The sequence below is a fragment of the Podarcis muralis genome, chromosome 9, assembly GCF_964188315.1.
Source record: "Podarcis muralis chromosome 9, rPodMur119.hap1.1, whole genome shotgun sequence".
NCBI lineage: Eukaryota > Metazoa > Chordata > Lepidosauria > Squamata > Lacertidae > Podarcis > Podarcis muralis.
In genome coordinates, this window is record NC_135663.1 from 74,255,927 (window position 1) to 74,270,979 (window position 15,053).

Below are 15,053 nucleotides of genomic sequence, written 5' to 3' on the forward strand. Positions count from 1 at the left end.
TTTCTCTCTGCAAAATGTGTACATTTTCGCGTTGACAGTGCAAGGTATATTCCGTGCTCTCTCTTGAACTTAGCAGGTTTTGACAGATTTATGTGAGGACAGATGGCCATTACAGGCTGAAGGCTGACAAGAGGCAGTTCAGAGCATTGTTAACACACTTGCACAAACTCTCAGCAGTGCGGCACTGTGCAGAATGTAATTCAGACTATAGCTTTTTTATTGCTGCCTATTTTCCTTTGTCAAAAGCGCCTGCTGTGCAGAGCAACAAATGGCTGCCATTACCCGGGATGTAATGGGTGTCAGACAAATCACGTAACACAAACAATCAAGAGTATGTAGGTCATATTTCAACAGAGCACAACCTTAGCAATATTTATGATTACTGCATTGAAATGTGCTCTATAATAAACAAGTACCTCTACATCACTCACACTTATGTACTTCTGCACAGCAAATCCAGTAGAAGTGGTACATGCACCACAACAATGCTTCCCTTCAAACACCAGCCTTTTAATTCTGTTTTGTTTTGAGGATATTCCTTCCCTTCCCCACAACCTTGTCCTCGGCTGCAATGCCACAATACTCTTCTGCCTAATGGAAAGTATCCAAATAAATATGGAGATTGCAGGTCAAGTCAGGAGGGTCCACACATCTCTAATTTGCAACCAAGTTTTGCCTAAAGCAAACTTTCAAGGCCACCTTTTTAAAGTTTTCTTTAAAAGGTCTTCCCTTAAATTGAATGGCCTTTGCAAATGCTACAAGGACAATCCAATACCTCTGGCACCGTCTCCTCCTCTCCCTGCTCCGCGAGAAGGATTCCCCAACTGCAATGCAAGGCTGCTTAAACTGCCTTCCTCTCTCTGCCACAAGTTTCCACGATATTTTCCATTTTAAAAAGCACAAGCTTTTCCCTACACTCCTAGAAAACGTGCGCATGGCACAACCGAGTAATGCATGCATCACTATTCCAAACATTTAACACAGTTATGTTTTGTTTTTAAAAAGAAGTTATCCAAGTGTAGATGCTCCTCTTGGACTCTTGGACAGTCATTTTAACAGGAAAATTAGTGTGAGCCTGAATGTCCTTTATCCAAGTATCACTTTAGCCACAAACTCATTAGGTATTTTGGAATGGTGCTTCCATTTTTGGAATAGAAAGAGAAATCAAATGTTTCATGGAATGCACTTAGCCAGGGGTCAGCAAACTTTTTCAGCAGGGGGCTGGTCCACAGTCCCTCAGACCTATTTATTGGCGGGGGGGGGGAATGAATGAATTCCTATGCCCCACAAATAACCCAGAGATGCATTTTAAATAAAAGGACACATTCTACTCATGTAAAAACACGCCAATTGGGCCAGACTGAGAAGGTGATTGGGCCGGATCCGGCCCCTGGGCCTTAGTTTGCCTACCCATGCACTTAGTGTATGTATGTATGTGAACTGCTCTAACATATCTAGAAGAATTCTATACATGCTTATACATTTGATCCAAAATAAGGTCCTCAAACTAGATATAAATAAATAAGTCAATCTACTGTACTGTACTATATACTGCACTGTGAGACTTATTATACAATAGCATACTATTCAATAAAACAATGCAACACAAAGAATTCAATGTACAATTTTAAAAAGCCAATAAAAGCAGCATACCACAATTACAGGAACCGGGAATCGTTTGACTGGTATTTGAGGCCAAGGCAATACATCTGTTTTTAACAGCTTGTGGAAGTTCAGTCCGCTCCCTCACAGATTTGACCAAAATGGGTTAGATTTACCTAGACCTGAATGTAACATTTTAGCCTAGGCTTGCACATACTGCCGACCCGCCAAACTGAATCCAGCCCACAAGGTGTTTATCGTTTATGCCTCCCCCTGGAAGGCAACACTACCTTCTCCTTTCTTCTCAACACTTTTCCTTCTCCTCCTGCAATGAGGCTACATTTTAATATTTTAATGTTCCATTATTTTAATGTTGTATTTTATTTTTGTTTTTAAGTTGTAATCATTCTTCTTGTTTTTATTATTGCTTGTAAGCCGCTCTGAGCCCCGCCTTGGCTGGGGAGGGCGGGGTATAAATAAAATATTATTATTATTATTATTATTATTATTATTATTATTATTATTACCTGGCTAGTGGGCTGTGTCCACTGAGGTGGTCCACAAATTGTGCAAGTCTGCTTTAGCTACTGCAGAACACCAGCTCCTACCTAAGATTAATGTCGAAATTTATTCCAAAACTCTTATCCCTTTACAACACAGGTTTACACTGATGGCAATTTTTCTGTCAAAATTTAACATGACTGAGAGCACTTCAGCGTTAACGTACAAACATCTGATAATGCGTCTCGTTTGTGGATGCATACTGGCGGACTGTAGAGAGTTGAACCTTCCTGGAGACATGCTGTGAGTATCAGCATTATTAAAAAAAAAACAACCCACCAGATTCTTTTACATCTTATGAGTTTGGAAATGGGATTATCAAGGGAAACATTATTTAAAGCCACTTAAGGCACTGAACACAAGATAATGGCCTGATTCAGTAAAAGAATCAGCAGGGCTTCTGTACGACACAAAACGGCAGAAGCTGGGAATGGATAATAAAATTAAATAGCCATCATATAATAAAGGACTACATGTCTGTTGAGCAGTCAGTTTAATCTTGTTGTCAGTACAGCAGAGGATAAATATAGACCTCTGGAAAGATCTAATAATTTACTAGATGGCATTCCCCTGGTCGAACCTTCCGCCACCCATTCTTGATCATATCACTTTATCGCTTTGTGGGTAGACAACCCAAACACCAGCCATAGGGGTGGCCAGGCTGCAATTCAGTGGCAACAGGGGGTAGGGAACACGTCAGATAATGGAACTTGTGCTTGGTGTGTGTGTGTGTGTGTGTGTGTGTTACTACATTGAACATCTGGAATTTGGTGACTGTCAACATTCACCTGTGAATGCTAACTAACCCAGACTAGGTTTGGGTACGTCTGAAAAGCTAAGCAATATACCGGTGGACTCTTGGTAACTGCCTAAAATATGGCCCAAGAATGAGGAAATCCCAGTTTATTTTTTCCAGCATTCCCAAAACAGTCAATGATACCTGCTTACAGGTATCATGCACTGTGTTAGAACTTTGTGTGTCTCTTTCCCTCCCTTCCTTCCTTCCTTCCTTCCTTCCTTCCTTTTGAAGGCAGGACACAAGCTTTAGAACCAAGTCAAATAAATTAATGAATACTTCCCTGCCTGGTAAGATTTCAATATGAGGCAAAAGTTGCATTGATATGCACCTTTTGAGGAACTAGCATCTTCACAGTCCACTACTCTCTTCAGCTTTGGGCAACATGCAGTAATGAAGGAGTGGGACGGCAACTCAGGGTTGGAGCTTCTTTTCTAGATGGCAATTTTTTCAGAAGATAAAACAAGTAAAGGACAATATGGAGCCTACTGGATCAGGCCAATGGTCCACCTAGTCCTGCTCTCACAGTGGCCAACCAGAGGCCTGTGGAAATGGCTCAAGCACAATAGCACCCTGTCCACTTGATGCAATATTTTCTTTTTATGCTCCCCAAGTTAGCTGTGTCCATTAACTACAGTGGTTCTGCTCTGAGTAGGACCAGTGTTGACTAGCACTCACTGGTCCCAAGTCACAGTTGCCACATTTCCACTGCAGATGCAAGGAGCCATGATTTGCCAAATGCCGCTGTAGTTCTGGTCCACAAAGTATACCTGTTATGTACTGAGTTGAATAGGATCCAAAAGGCAGCAGTCTGATTGGTCCTAGAACAATAGGATTCAGAATGCAGCAGTCTGATTGGTCCTAGAACAATAGGGTCCAGAATGCAGCAGTCTGATTGGTCCACAGGAGCCACCCAATCCAGCTCCAGGTGGAAGTGAATCCGCAACCTGATTGGCCTACAGGTGAATCCCAGAATTAGCCAATCACATGGGGCCCGTTGTGTAATTAATGTATATAAAGCAGACATTCTGGGGAAACTTCCATTCCTCCCACCACTATGAGCTGAATAAAGAGCATGAAATCCACTCTCGACTCCGAGTATATTTCAATACCAATCTCTCACTAGGTTCCATACTTTTAAAAGCTGTACCACTTAACAAGTGGTAAAGGAAAGCTTCTGCTGTGGCATGTGAGGATGAGCAATTTCTTGATGTTCTCCCTTATCTTGAGAAAGACTTCATACTACAATAATCCATCTGTCTTGTGCCTGAATAATTTCTGTGTCACCTACATGACCAAGCTTCATCAACAAATATTAATGATGTCTCATGCAGGATACTCAACAGAGCATCATCTAATTTCTTGAGCAGAATATGCCACCAGAACATGTCACACCAGCAGAACCAAAGTGTGAACTATCAAGATGCTTTAATGAAGTGTTTGTCGTTTCACAAGATGAATGCTCCTTTACTTTTTTTTTATCCATCTTTAGTGCAAAGGTGAATTTGGGAAGCTACTTCTTAATTAAGCTTCATTCTGCCAGGGACCATATTTCCTCAAGGATAATCTATTGGAACTGTTTATCAGTGGTGGGCAGAGCTAGGGTCTATGGGAGGTGGAGCCCAGAGGCCTAAGTACAGTGGTGCCCCGCAAGACGAATGCCTCACAAGACGAAAAACCCACTAGACTAAAGGGTTTTCCGTTTTTCGATGTGCTTCGCAAGACGAATTTCCCAATGGGCTTGCTTCGTAAGACGAAAATGTCTTGCGATTTTTTCGCTCCCCCCCCCTTTTTCTAAGCCGCTAAGCCGCTAATAGCCTTTTAGCCGCTAAGCCGCTAAGCCTTTAATAGCTGCTAAGCCGCTAAGCCGCTAATAGCGCTAATCCGCTAAGCTGCTAATAGGGTTGCTTCGCAAGACGAAAAAACCGCTAGACGAAGAGACTCGCGGAACGGATTATTTTCGTCTTGCGAGGCACCACTGTAAAGGAGAATAAAGACTGCCTTGCTTCAAATTTAACTGTGACCGTTTGCTTAGATTAAAATTACCAATCATAGGCCAATCAACTCAGAAGTAATCCCTAATAGGTGTTATGGGGTTTCTGTCAAATAAGTATATAAATATTTACTGAAAAATAATAATACAACAGACCAATACAGCTTTGAAAAGCAAATGAAAGCAATTCCTTTCTGACTTTAGTATGCTTTACACACCACAGAAATGCACCCATTTGTTTTCAGACAGCTGGGGAGAAAGGGAATATGATGGGGAAACCGTTTTAAAGGCCGACATCAATTTATCTTCATCAAAACAAATTCTGTTCTATTTGTTCTGAAACTACATAGAAAGAGGTGAAAACACTATAAAAGCTAAGAAAATCAAGGAGGAAACAAGCAGGAAGAAAGGGATTTTGATTGTTCCTGCTTTGCCTCGCCACTGATTGGCATACATGTCACCAACGTAGGAACAATGAGAAAAAGTCATATAATTATGCAACTGAGACCAAAGGTATATCTGAAGAGACTGACTAGGATGTTCTGGTTTTAATATGGTGGAATTAAAACAGATTTTCTTTCAGGGAATATTTATTAAAACATAAGCTAAAATGTAAAAAAAAAAGCTATATACATTGCAAGCATTGCATTTTTCCTGCATGATTTATCCTCAGTGAAATTATCCTCATGGATACCTGCCCTGTTAGACAGTTTGGACAAGTTAAATTTGTTTTCATTAGCTTTGTGTACACAAAATTTCTTTAATGCTGCTAAACAAGGAAAATACAATGATTTTCCTCGCAGGGAAAAACAAACAAACATGCAGTAGCCATCATTCTTAAATAAATTATTCTGAAATGTCCATGGACAGACTCTGCTTTATATGGCAGACAAAAAATGGAGTGAAAATACAGCATGCATACAACATATTGTGTGAATATTGCCACTGGTAGTACAAAGTGGGGGCAGGTTATGTTTTGCCCTAACAATTCTAATCTAGTATTTCATTGTCTGATTGCTGCATAGTTTCTGCAGCAAGCTAAATGGAAAACATTTGGGTGTATAATATATACCGTATTTTTCGCTCTATAAGACGCACCTAGTTTTTGGAGTAGGAAAACAAGAAAAAAAATATTCTGAATCTCAGAAGCCAGAACAACAAGAGGGATCACTGTGCAGTGAAAGCAGCAATCCCTCTTGCTGTTCTGGCTTCTGGGATAGCTGCACAGCCTGCATTCGCTCCATAAGATGCACACACATCTCCCCTTACTTTTTAGGAGGGAAAAAGTGAGTCTTATAGAGCAAAAAATACGGTACTTGAAAGAACAGGCACTGGGGCACTAGAGGCTATTTTTTCCCCTTAAGCAAAACCTGAAAAACAGGATTTATTCCATGCATGCTTACACTGCCCATTTTGCATCTTTGCCATGATGCTCCCATAAATTATTTCAATACACTGTAGATCTATTCCGGCTATCTTGAACCTGCTATGGCCCAAACTGGGCAAAAAGTGTGAAAGTTATCACCTCAAATTCTTAAACAGATGAGGCGCAAAATGTGATTTTGGAACTGTGCCTTCAAGTATGTCTTACCTGAAGAAACAGCAGGACATTTTGAGAAGATTTTTAAACCCAAAATGTAAGTTTACTACCTACAAAAATTAAAAAAATTAAAATGGAAATTGCATAATCCTTGGGGAGTTGCCTGGAAATTCATTCCCTAAGCATTCCCTCCCAGTTCACCTGATGGCCTATGTTGACAAAGTAGATATACAGTTAGTCTTGCAATCCCTAGGGCAAAATCCCAGATGATGATGAGGATTTGAGGTATAGAATGAATTTAAAGATTCACCTTTATCAACACCCATCCAGAATATATAAATGATAACCAATAGTAACTGGAGAGGGGAGCATTTTTATCAGTTGACTGTGCAGTAAAGTAACCACTTTTGTTAGAAAGGAGGAGGCAGCCAAGAGGAAGTGAGGGAAAGAGCAGAAAACCAAGGAAGGTACTTTTTATATATTTATAGTGTACAGTACTTCAATAGCGCAAGCAGGCCCACTTAGCAGTGGGAGCAATGCAACCACTATTTAAACTATTATAAACAATGCCAGGGCAACATTAAAGACAGCAGAAGACACAACACTGCTGTCCACTATAGGTTGGAATTAAATGGGCCCATCTCAGTAAATGACCAAAATAAAATAATAAACAACAACAACAACAACAACAATAATAAACATTTCTATACCACCACAGACCCTCCAAGTGTCCCTATTTTCCAGGGACAGTCCCAGATTTACAAAGGCCGTCCTGGTTTCTGATTTGATTCCAGAATGTCCCGCTTTTCCTTAGGACACCCCTATTTTCATTGAAGAAATGTTGGAGGGTATGGAAAAGGACATTCCCTATTGTCATTGGAGAAATGATGGAGAGGACATCTCAGTTTGGTGTCATCTGCAAATTTGATGAGCATCCCCTCAATTCCTTCATCCAAGTCATTTATAAAGACGTCAAACAACTACGGGCCCAGGGCAGAACCCTGCGGCACCCCACTTGTCACTTGCTTAAAAGGTCCCCCCCAATGTTTTATTAAGATTAAAAAAAACAAAAACAAACAAATGTATATAAAATCAGAACATCACTTGTTTAAAAGTTATTACATGGAACACAGGAAATATGCCAGGATTCCCTGGGGGGTGAGGTGGGAAGTCACGGGCTTTAAATGTGTCCACATGGGCCTAATATATTCTGCACTAAAGAATATTAAGCTGTGAAGAGTCAGTGAAACCACTCCCTTCAGCTTTTGCAGACTTCAGGAGCGAGCAGAAGATATCTCAAAGGAAAGCAATACATTTAGGCTGACATCCTAGGCGCATTTTCTTTGGAAGTAAACATTCTTGCAGGTAAAGACAGATAGGACTGATCTGTTAACTACCCAATGGTCAGACATTTTCAAAACAAGTATATAAATATAATATAATCAAGTTATGGAAGGCTACATAAAAAATGCATAAGGATTTGAAGCCTGAAAGGATCAAGAATAGGTTAGGAGTGTAAAACGAAGGTACAAGGCAGAGGTTCATAATAAGACTAGATTTCATTATGAGTGTATTATTTTTTTTAAGTTGTGGAGTGCCCTTAACTTGAGAGAGGACAAGTTCATGGCAGGTGCAATACTATGGCTTTCAGACAAGGCTGCCGAGGTCTACATTCTAATACTCAAGATATCCTCAAAGCTCATACTTTCTAAAGTTAGAGAAAAACAAGAGAATTGATTATTCCATTACTGCTCTGTGGTCTGCAAACGTCATCATGAGAAGGTCACTGTCTGCAATCCAATACTAAGCTTAGATGGTCCCTTTCCTGTTACCCAGCAAAAATGTTGTTTGGCAAAGTTTTATCCTCTAATTTAAACAGGAAGGAACCAAATTCTAAAACCCTGATCAGATGCTATAAATCTTCTGTTGTGCAGTCTGTGAGCCAGTTCACATTCACAACCCTTGAACACTCAGTCTTCAATGACTTCCACCTAAATGTGCGAAATATTTCAGATGGAAAGCATCAAGTTTGAGGTAATATAAAACCTCTTCCTGATTATTCTTGTATCGATGCAAGCCATCAACTGATGGCTGCAGTCATCAAGTAATGAACACGCATGTGTGAATCATCCCTTTCAGATAAGAGAAGGTGGGAGAATAGGGAAATACAACTAAAATTTAGCAATATATATGTCAGGGGACTGGGAATTTATTCCAGATAAATTATTTCATTCGTTTTTCCTCCCTAGACATTATACTAAGCTCTGTAACAGTGGAATCATAATTCTAAAGCAAATCTCATCTTAAGGAACTGTGTGGGGAAAATTGTTGTTAAAAGTACATTACAATTAATCTCTTAAGAGACCACGGCAACATATTGCTGTGCAATTCATAATGTCAAGCTAGCAATAAAAAAACCCACACAAAACATCTATATCTATATACATATCTGTATATCTTCTCACCTGCAGTTCCAGAGAGTTCCACACTTAAAGTTTGTTCAATAGTCTTGTTCTCAAATGGGGAACCCTTGGGATCACTGGAAGACAGGGCACATTTATAAAAACAAGCTGAAATGGAGTTGCTGTAGCCAAAATGTATTTAAAACCCCTTCCCTGTTGTAAATATTTACAGTTCTTGATACTTACTTTGGTGACTCGGGCGTCAAAGGAAGCGATAAACTCATTGGTTTGGCTGAAAAGGGGAGGGTGAAAAAGAAGGAAAACCAGGTGTAAAATATGGTGAAAGAAATTGAGAATTTCGTGCTGTCTTGAATTAGTTTGGAAACAGACCTGATAGAAAATGCATGGCTGCTTTTTGAAAAACAGCCCCACACCCTCTACATCCATAAAATTTTGTATTAAGCAAATACTTTGATGCCACCCCAACTGTCGATTATCCTACTATATATAGGCTGCTACTCGTGGGAGCAAATTTCTCGTGGGAGAAATTCACAGCCGTTCTGATGTTTTGACTAGGAATTTCCAGTCCATGCCAGTTTTCCATGTGCTTATTCATCAGAATCCCAGCATTACTCTGTGATTCCCCCCTCCCCCTCAAAAAAGATAAACATGTATGAAAATTTGTATTTTGGACTCACAGCTGTCCATGGAGGCACAGGTTAATTCTCTGTCCAGGGCAGCTGTCTACCAGCTCCACCTGGTACACAGCCTAAGACCCTACCTGCCCATGGACTGTCTTGCCAGAGTGGTACATGCTCTGGTTATCTCCCACTTCGACTACTGCAATGTACTCTATGTGGAGCTACCTTTGAAGGTGACTTGGAAACTGCAATTAATCCAGAATGCGGCAGCTAGACTGGTGACTGGGAGCGGCCGCCGGGACCACATAACACCGGTCCTGAGAGATCTGCATTGGCTCCCAGTACATTTCCGAGCACAATTCAAAGTGTTGGTGCTGACCTTTAAAGCCCTAAATGGCCTCGGTCCTGTATACCTGAAGGAGCGTCTCCACCCCATCGTTCAGCCCGGACACTGAGATCCAGCGCCGAGGGCCTTCTGGCGGTTCCCTCATTGTGAGAAGTGAGGTTACAGGGAACCAGACAGAGGGCCTTCTCGGTGGTGGCACCCGCCCTGTGGAACACCCTCCCTTCAGATGTGAAGGAAATAAGCAGCTATCCTATCTTTAAAAGACATCTGAAGGCAGACCTGTTCAGGGAAATTTTTAATATTTAACACTGTATTGTTTTTAACACTTGATTGGGAGCCGCCCAGAGTGGCTGGGGAAGCACAGCCAGATGGGCGGGGTATAAATAATAAATTATTATTATATTATTATTATTATTTAATCATGTATATTTAAATGCATGTAAAATAACATGCACATTTTAAAGCACACTTTATCCTTAAAGATGCATTTTGGTTTCTTTCTTTTTATTTTTTTGAGCCAAGACTTGTGTCACAACATTTGGAGAAGTGCAAAATCCAAAGGGTAATTATGTCCCAATCAATATATTCGTCTGAAAGGCATGCATTAGGTAAGTCTGCTTCAAAATGCAGACCAATGACATTCTTCTCCACCTTAGTTGTGACTTGCACTTTATAGTACCAGCTACTGAGAGTGAAAAGGGATGCAAGACTGTTTGCAGCAGCAACCACGCATCACACGTTATGTTTAATTCCAGCAGCCACATATATTTTATAGATAAAGAGATCTAAACTTCTCTGGAACCCTGAAACAGGTTGCACGATTGATTTATGCCAACTGCTGTACACCTGCAATACAGTCCTTGAGACCTTAGAAAACTATACACAGAGACATCCCCAAAAATGCACAGAACATAGTGTGAAAATGTGCTTCCTTCACATTTAATTTAGACTACAGTTCACGTTTCACTTGGATATGACAGCGGCCGTATAACTACAAAGCAACAGAACTCTATGAATATTCAGTTGACTTCACTTGTACAATATACAGTTTTATATACAGCACTAGGAAAATAGGTTGTTTCTGTGAGGCCAAGACCCAAGCAAATATGATCCAAGCGCTTGCAAATTATTCTGCAAATAGGGGGAAGAGAGTCACAGATGGCTTAAATTGGGGTTTAACTCCTCCATGCTAAAACCCTGACATGAATGAACAACAGCACTTTTAGCAGTTAAACCTTCCGCCGTCCTTTGTTAGAAAACAATTGGGATACCAATCTTTTGCTGCCCCTCCACACACACACACACACACACACAATCTCCTCACCATGGAGCAGCCTTTACTTGCCAGGGAAAGTAATAATAAATAGAGTTGGGAGAGATCTCAGGTGTGAAGGACCGCCAGCAATGGAAAACCCACCACCAAGCAGACTATTCTACTGTCGTGTGCCTACAGGAAGTTTCTCTTAGAGATTTGTTGATTCCCTGAAGTTTCCACCAACTGGTTCTGGTCCTGCTCTCTGGAGTAACGGGAAATGTCTGCTTCACCTTACGTGTGATCCTGAATTGGGGTTGCACTGTCTCTGGACTTCACATTTTGTATCACAGTGTGGTACGTTGGCTTGACAGCCGCGGACAGAAAGTCTTTACAGAGGGTGTAATCATGGCCTGTCCCCTGAGCCCGCTAGTTGACATCGCAGGGGATCGTTGCCTTAGCAGAGCGAGAAAAATTCTCCGGGACGATTCACACCCCGGCCAGCAGCCCTTCTAATCTTCTACCCTTGGGCAGGAGATATAGAAGTATGATCAGTCTTACCAACAGGCTAAAAACCAGTTTCTATTTGTGGGCTGTTAGGCTGCTGGACAGAAAAAAACTGATTTTGGGGGTTGGTGTGTTGTGCGAAAAGCACACAGAGTGCAATGAGGTTGAGTGTTTGGGGGGGGGAGGGAGGCTTGGTTAATTTCATTGTACAGTGGTACCTCGCAAGACGAATGCCTCGCAAGACAGAAAACTCGCAAGACGAAAGGGTTTTTGGTTTTTTTAGTTGCTTCGCAAGACGATTTTCCCTATGGGCTTGCTTCGCAAGACGGAAACGTCTTGCAAGTTTGTTTCCTTTTTCTTAAAACCGTTAATACAGTTGCAACTTGACTTCAAGGAGCAACTCATAGCACGCGGTGTGGTAGCCTTTTTTGAGGTTTTTGAAGACTTTGGTGATTTTTGAAGCTTTTCCAAAACTTTTCCGACACCGTGCTTCGCAAGACAAAAAAATCGCAAGACGACAAAACTCGCGGAACGAATTAATTTCGTCTTCGAGGCACCACTGTATACAGGTTGTACATTGACAATAAAGGTGGTATTATTTCTCTATGCAGTATCATTCTAAACATAGCCAGGTCTTGTTGCTCCCTGATACCAAGATGAGGGATTCCTTTGCAATGCAGATAGAGAGAATTGATAAGAATAATGATCTGTGGTGAGCTTGACGGAAGTGTACAATAGATGAGCTTTCCTGCTTTGGCTCATCTTCCTTTTTCGTTTTCTCCCCCACCCCCCTATTTTTCTTTTTTCTTTTCATTTATCTTTCCCATAGTTGATTATGTTCTGTGTCACGTCCTTCGATATTTTTGTAGTTCTTTATAGTTTTTTTCATTACTGTTAGGGAATTTTCCTTTGTAATTTTGGTTGACTATATTTATATGTACTTGTTTAAAGCAAAATAAAAGTTTTTTTTAAAAAAAGGTGGTATTATTATTATTATTATTATTATTATTATTATTATTCAGTCTTTTTTCCCCAGGAAACTCCTCAGGAGTTTAATTTTGCCAGCAGGCAATTTTCTGCTTGGCTTGAGAGGTTATGCAGTTCACTCCAAGAAATATCCATTAGGTTCTATCCCTCAAGTCAACCGCGAAGGAGCCACTTTTCTCCTGACCTTTCAGGTGCCACTCTTTCCTGTCGACAGACCCAAGCTTTATCCTACCAGCACTCGCCCCCTGATCCACCACCATCGCCTTTTAACCCTTCCTCTCCCACATCTCCCTCAGGTGAGCTGGTGTGGATCTGGACTGGGACCTGGGACTGTTTCCTTGCTATTTACGCGCTGTTAAACTTCCTCTAGGGGATGCGGGTGGCGCTGTGGTCTAAACCACAGAGCCTAGGGCTTGCCAATTGGAAGGTTCGAATCCCCGCGATGGGGTGAGCTCCCATTGCTAGGTCCTGCCCACCTAGCAGTTCGAAAGCACCTGCTCCTGCCCACCTAGCAGTTTGAAAGCACGTCAAAGTGCAAGTAGATAAATAGGCACCGCTCTGGCGGGAAGGTAAACGACATTTCCGTGCGCTGCTCTGGTTCCCCAGAAGAGGCTTAGTCGTGCTGGCCACATGACATGGAAGCTGTCTGCGGACAAACGCCAGCTCCCTCGGCCTATAGAGCGAGATGAGCGCCACAACCCCAGAGTCGTCCGCTACTGGACCAACAGTCAGGGGTACCTTTACCTTTAGACTTCCTCTAGCAGGGCAAACAGCAGCTGAATTCACAGGGGGAAAGAGTGAGGTGGGAAAGTGTTAACAGCCTCCCCCCCCCCCACAACATGGTCCCAATCTAGATGCACAAACACACCTCTGACTGGCCAACATTCAAAGGGACAGGATATCTGATCACAGATGGAGATCATCTCACCTAGCTTGGCTCTTTCTCAATCACTGGCTTTGGAATGTATGAAATGCTTCAATGGAAATGCTGCAGTATTTTATACAATAGAGGCAATAGTAAAACACTGCCTGCATGAAGCATCTTTCGGTTTTCCCCAGATGACTCTCTCTGCATTTTCAGCAACAGAAAGGAGCTGCACGATGCACAGAATGGTTTCCCTTGAACTCCTGTTTTTAGAATATCTACAAGATTTGGCTACGTTTGGAGGGGATCAGGGAGTAGGGATTGCAGATTTCACCCTTCACCCCTGCTTTGCATGCAGAAGGTCTTTAGTTCCATCCACAACATCTCTAGGCTGGGCTGGGAAAAGCCACTGCCGGGAACCTTGGAAGAGTTGCTCCCAGTAATGTAGAGTCTACATTGTGGATCTGGGTGGGGAACGTTTGGCCTTCCAGATGTTGCGGAACTACATCACCCATCAACCCCAGCCGGCATGGCCAATAGTCAGGAGTGATGGGCATTGCAGTCTTTCTGGAGGGCCAAAGGTGCTTGCTATAGACAAGAACCAGTTAAACGGGCCTGTGATTCTGCTTACGGCAGCTCCCTAAAAATTCAAGCCCTGCTTCTGTGCTCAAATATTACCTTCAAGTAGATAAAACAAGGAATGACACTTGGCCAGACCACATGAAGATACAAGTGCTCACTGCAGGAGGTAAGGACTAAGGTGGTAGAGCTTGTTCTCATTAAAAGAGAGCACATGTTGTGGTGGGGGCCAGTCAAGCCACCCCTGTGTTGCCAAGTGGGTTGGGGTGGTTGGTCTCTGTCAGGGATTGGTAGTTTGAGTTGCTGGGGTAATTTTGATGTTGCTAATTTGAGTGTTCACTGGAAGGACAGATCCTGAAGCTGAGACTCTAATATTTTGGCCACCTCATGAGAACAGAAGACTCCCTGGAAAAGACCCTGATGTTGGGAAAGATGGAGGGCACAAGGAGAAGGGGACGACAGAGGACGAGATGGTTGGACAGTGTTCTCGAAGCTACCAGCATGAGTTTGACCAAACTGCGGGAGGCAGCGGAAGACAGGAGTGCCTGGCGTGCTCTGGTCCATGGGGACACGAAGAGTCGGACATGACTAAACGACTAAACAACAACCATTTGGGGGAGGGAACAGAGGCTTTTAAGCAGTGCACGCAGTGTTCAGCTTTCTCTTTCGCTGGGTGCACCGGATCACTCACCCGCCCTCCCTTATTTTAGGTCTTGTGCGTTTTACCTTGCTATGCCTGTCATGGGGTCATCTGCCATTGGGGCAGGGGCCTGGTAGGAATTTTGTCCATCTGGCTGATTGGCTGGTGCCACTTGGTTTCTGCCTACTGCGTAGCAAATCGTCACAACTTGTAAGGTTGCAGTTAGACACTGGTTAAAAATTGGTTGGAGGAGAGGTAAGGATTGGCTGGGCCTGCCCCTCCAATGCTGCTGCTGCAAGGGAATTCCATTGAAGGAATTCAGGGGCTTGCCATGCTTTCATC

General features: G+C 42.3%; 1 protein-coding gene across 5 annotated transcripts in view; it reads right to left on the reverse strand.

Annotated features, from left to right (window-relative positions):
• PPARGC1A (PPARG coactivator 1 alpha) overlaps positions 1–15,053 on the reverse strand; it is a 633,897-nt gene that overhangs the window by 24,557 nt on the left and 594,287 nt on the right. For all 5 annotated transcript variants that reach the window (XM_028743337.2, XM_028743338.2, XM_028743339.2 and 2 more), the window contains 2 exons: positions 9,141–9,186; positions 8,958–9,031 (listed from right to left, as the gene is read on the reverse strand). In XM_028743337.2, the coding sequence (XP_028599170.2) occupies positions 8,958–9,031; positions 9,141–9,186 (120 nt within the window). The remainder of the gene's footprint in view (positions 1–8,957; positions 9,032–9,140; positions 9,187–15,053) is intronic.